Raw genomic sequence first — 4,266 nt, forward strand, 5'->3', positions numbered from 1 at the left:
TGACTCTCGTTTTTATTGTTCCATCGTGATACGTGATTTTCATAGAAAATATACCGGCTTCAAGGCTTTGTGGTGAAGACATCAAGATTCAAGGAGTATCACAAGTTTGCTTCTTCTATATAAAAAGAAGATCGGTTCTTCGGGAGAGGGTCTTAAATAGATCTCAGGAGGAGATCGATCCGCCGACTGAGGGATTCAGCGTTGAAGGGAGTTCAACCGTGCGGAGAAAGGGACGTGCTGCAAATTGAAGATTTATAATTCAGCGTAGTTTACAAGAACGGCGTCAACAAAGAGGGAGTCTTTGTATTTTGATTAAGTCCTACTATTGTATTCGTAAAACTTAAAATTAGTAAATTTTATTTGCAGGTCCCCGTGGATGTAGGGTACAATTGTATCCGAACCACATTAAATTTGTGTCTCGTTTATTTCTGTTTTTACGAACTGTTTCACGAACTGTTGCAACACTTCACGCAACAGTAACGAAAAACTGAATCTGACACAAATAATTTATATCTGCACGAAATAAATTCTAACAGGAATCAAACCTACAATTTATACTTTGCAGTTCCCATCACAGCATTGCTCAAATGCGAAGTTTCTTTTGGGAAAAGATTGATTCTTGAGAAAAGCGCAAAAAAAGAAGAGAAGAAGAAGATGATGATCGGGAATGTTTGTGTGCGTGTGGGTGCTCGAGAAAGAGAGAGAGAAGGAGAAGAAAGAGAAAAAACAGGGCCCATAAAATTTGTTCAAATGACCAAAAAAAACCTTCCATTAAGCATGTGCATCGCGTGTGCGTCGGAAAATGAAAAGATTCGTCAGAATATTCCCCTTAGGTGGTTATGTATGTCAAAAGGATGGATTTGGATGCGCACGAGCAACTTTTTTTAGTTAATGTGGCAAAGTGCAAAAAACGAGAAACTATAGGCGTCAAAATGCTATTAACCATAATGGATAATTTAAATTTATGAGGAGGGCTGTTTTAAAGAGAGATTTTCTCTAATAATTTTTTTAAGGGGATTTTCCTTGCATATATTTTTCAAATAGGGGGGCCTTGCTAATTTTCCCTATTGTTAAATATCGGCTCATCCGTTCGGAATTTAAACTCAAAGTTGAAGTCTCCTTTGGGAAGTCGGGAGGAGCTGCCTAGTTGATGACGAAAGTATAAAAACCCATATATTATGACAGTAGCTTTCAAGTTGAGCCAACTAGTTCTATTAAATCATTTATGAAAAAAATAAAATAAAGGTAGTTGTTTTAAATCATAATATTATAATTGTAAAATTAAAGCAATTTGTGGGAAGACTCAGCGGAAGTCTTCTTGGCATGTTAGCACAACAAATACTTATACAGTTTTGTTCCCCACAAAATTTTCCATAGTTGAAAGAAGATTAGAGATCTATCTATCTATCTATATATGGCAGCTTATGCAGCTTCAGTTTCTCTGATGACTCTTATGGAGCAGATCGAGAACCATCCTCGTTTTTCGATTTCTGTCGACAAGAACCAGATTGAATCTCTACGCGAGAAGATCGGTTTCTTGTTAAAATTCGTAGAGAATAATACTCGTGGAGTTATAAATAAAGAAGCACAAGTGCTGTTGAGCCAAATTTCATCTTCAGCCTATTCGGCTGAAGATGTAATCAAATCTCACGTTTTCGACCAAACTCACGCGATGGAAGATGCCAAAAGAAAGGTTATCAAGCGAAAAGATGGCTCGATTTCCTTGCTCGATCTCCAGACGGTAATAGAAGACATAGATTCCATCAAGAAAAGGGTTATGGAGTTTAAAGATGAAAGTGGAGCCAAAGATGATTTGCCGCTCACATACTCGGTGCCAGCTACTACTACTACTACTACTACTTCATCAACACCTCTTACGAGTATTACCGGAAAGAGCACGATGGTGGGATTTGAGATTGAGTTGCATGAACTGATGGACAGGCTCACCGGGCTGCAATCTAATTTGCAAATCATTCCAATCGTAGGCATGGGCGGCATTGGTAAGACTACTCTTGCCAAATATGCTTATGAAAATTCACTTATTACGCGACCTTTTTATATTCGTCGTTGGGTTACCGTATCCCAAAAATATGATGTCAGAGGGCTTCTTTTACAACTTTCTGAGCAAAGTAGTGAGATGATTAGTAAAACTGATGAGCAATTAGGCGATGAGTTATACACAAGGCTATGCGGTCGGAAGTATTTGGTTGTAATAGATGATCTTTGGAGTGAAGAGGCTTGGGAGAAGCTAAAACGTTTCTTTCCAAACGACAAAAATGGAAGTCGAATTGTTGTCACTACAAGGATATGGGATGTGGCTAACAACTTTGGCTCTTCGTGCCTTCGTGTGAATTTTCTAGATAAGGTTAAAAGTTGGGAACTATTTTGTGAAAAGGCATTTGGTAATCAAGTCGGTTGCCCTTCTAAGCTAGAGAATATCGGAAAGGATATTGTTAAAAAATGCAAAGGGCTTCCCCTTTCAATTTCTGTGATTGGTGGGCTTCTTGGAAGGTCGTCCCATATGACCCAAAAATATTGGAAAATTATTTCAAAAGATATAATCTCCAATGTGAACCTCGATCAGAACAAGAATTGCTTGAGTATATTAAGTTTGAGTTACACTTACTTACCTCCTCATCTTAAACCATGTTTTCTTTTCATGGGATTTTTTTCGGAAGACGATGAGATTCATGTATCCACATTGATGAAACTTTGGGTGGCTGAAGGATTTATAAAGCCGAATAAAGCCCAAAGCTTGGAAGACATTGCAATAGGTCACTTCAATGACCTCATTGACATGAATCTCGTTTTGAGATATAGTTCTGGGGCAAATGGAAGAGTTGTTTATTGTAAGATCCATGATCTTTTGAGGGACTTGTGTATAAGGGTACGTCAGAGTGAGAAGTTTATATGTATGATGAAAGACGTTCCAAAAGGCATACGTGTAGGAATCCTATCTAAACGTCACTTTGTACTTGATGAAAGAATTCCCCGGTTTATAATTCATTCCGACCGCTTGTTTTTTAAAGAACTTCCTTATTCATCAACATCCCTACTCTGGAATTTGCAAACACTAATTCATAATGGCATAATTAAAGCACCATCTGAAATTTGGGAGATGCGACAGCTTAGGCATCTAAATATCCGTAACCTATACCTTCCCCATCCTCCTGAGAGTTGTGAGCCACAAAAGAACGACATTGTTTTGCCAAATCTGCAGACACTTAAGAATGTAATGGACTTCAAGTGGAGTGAGGAGGTTTGTAAGAGACTCCCTAATGTGACGAAATTAAACTTCGAATATCGTACGAGCGACAGTAGTTCAGAGATATGTCTCTACAATATTTATCGCTTAGGTAGACTTGAATCACTTACCTGCACATCGTTTCATCTGGTTAAACTACTGCACAACCTCAAATTCCCAAGTTCGATCAAAAAGTTGACTTTAGAATATTGCAAGGTTCCTTGTCAAGATTTGACAATGATTGGTTCGCTGCCATGTCTTGAAATTCTAAAATTGAAAACTCATTCGATCGAAGGATGTGAGTGGAATCCTGTTGATGAGGAATTCCTTCGCCTGAAATACCTCTTAATAGAAGATTGTGATCTGGTTGAATGGAGTGCAGAAAGTTCCCATTTTCCAGTGCTGGAGAAACTTGTGCTTCTAGATATGAAGAAACTGAAGCAGATCCCGATCGAAATTGGAGAAATATCAACACTTCAGGTTATCCATTTGAAAGAATGTCGGATGTCTGCGTTCATTTCCGCATTTAGAATTGCGCAGGAACAAGACAATGTGGGGAATGAGGGACTTCGGGTTCAAGTTAAGTTCAACGGAAGGCAACATGCAGAGAAATTCTGGGAAAAGGTGGAACTATCAGAAGAAAGCTTCACAAGTAATATCTTTCAAGTGGTTTAGTCATATGGTTTTTTTTTTTTTTTTTTTTTTTGTAATGTCGTTTTTATATTTCGTTGATACATTCATGAGTTTACTTCTTCAATGTATATCGAAATTTGAGTACAGTGGAGCAATCAAGAAGTCGGGTGTGTGTGGGTGAGTCTTTGGTAAGAATCTTACTTGCAGAAACTGAATTGAGTTCATTTTATGATTGGACTAGTAACTGATGGATGAGGCAATTTGCTATAGTTCCTAGCTTCTAGCGGTATAAATTCAATTCATAAATTGCAATTTTCAGTATATATATATAGGGATTATTTTGTAGAGTCCTCTCATTTCCAAATTATATAGAACTAACTACCAAGTGG

At 37.8% G+C, this 4,266-nt stretch overlaps 1 protein-coding gene across 1 annotated transcript; it reads left to right on the forward strand.

The window, feature by feature from the left end:
* The first annotated feature begins 1,414 nt into the window (after positions 1-1,414).
* LOC105972501 (putative late blight resistance protein homolog R1A-10) lies at positions 1,415-3,919 on the forward strand. Its single transcript, XM_012997463.2, has one exon. The coding sequence runs from the start codon at positions 1,415-1,417 to the stop codon at positions 3,917-3,919; it is 2,505 nt and encodes an 834-aa protein (XP_012852917.2).
* The last annotated feature ends 347 nt before the right edge of the window (positions 3,920-4,266 follow it).

Source organism: Erythranthe guttata, chromosome 4 (assembly GCF_056151865.1).
Source record: "Erythranthe guttata isolate IM_541 chromosome 4, IM_541, whole genome shotgun sequence".
Lineage (NCBI taxonomy): Eukaryota > Viridiplantae > Streptophyta > Magnoliopsida > Lamiales > Phrymaceae > Erythranthe > Erythranthe guttata.

Coding starts and splice junctions, on each gene's coding strand:
- LOC105972501 (XM_012997463.2), top strand. CDS start 1,415: ATGGCAGCTTATGCAGCTTCAGTTTCTCTGATGACTCTTATGGAGCAG.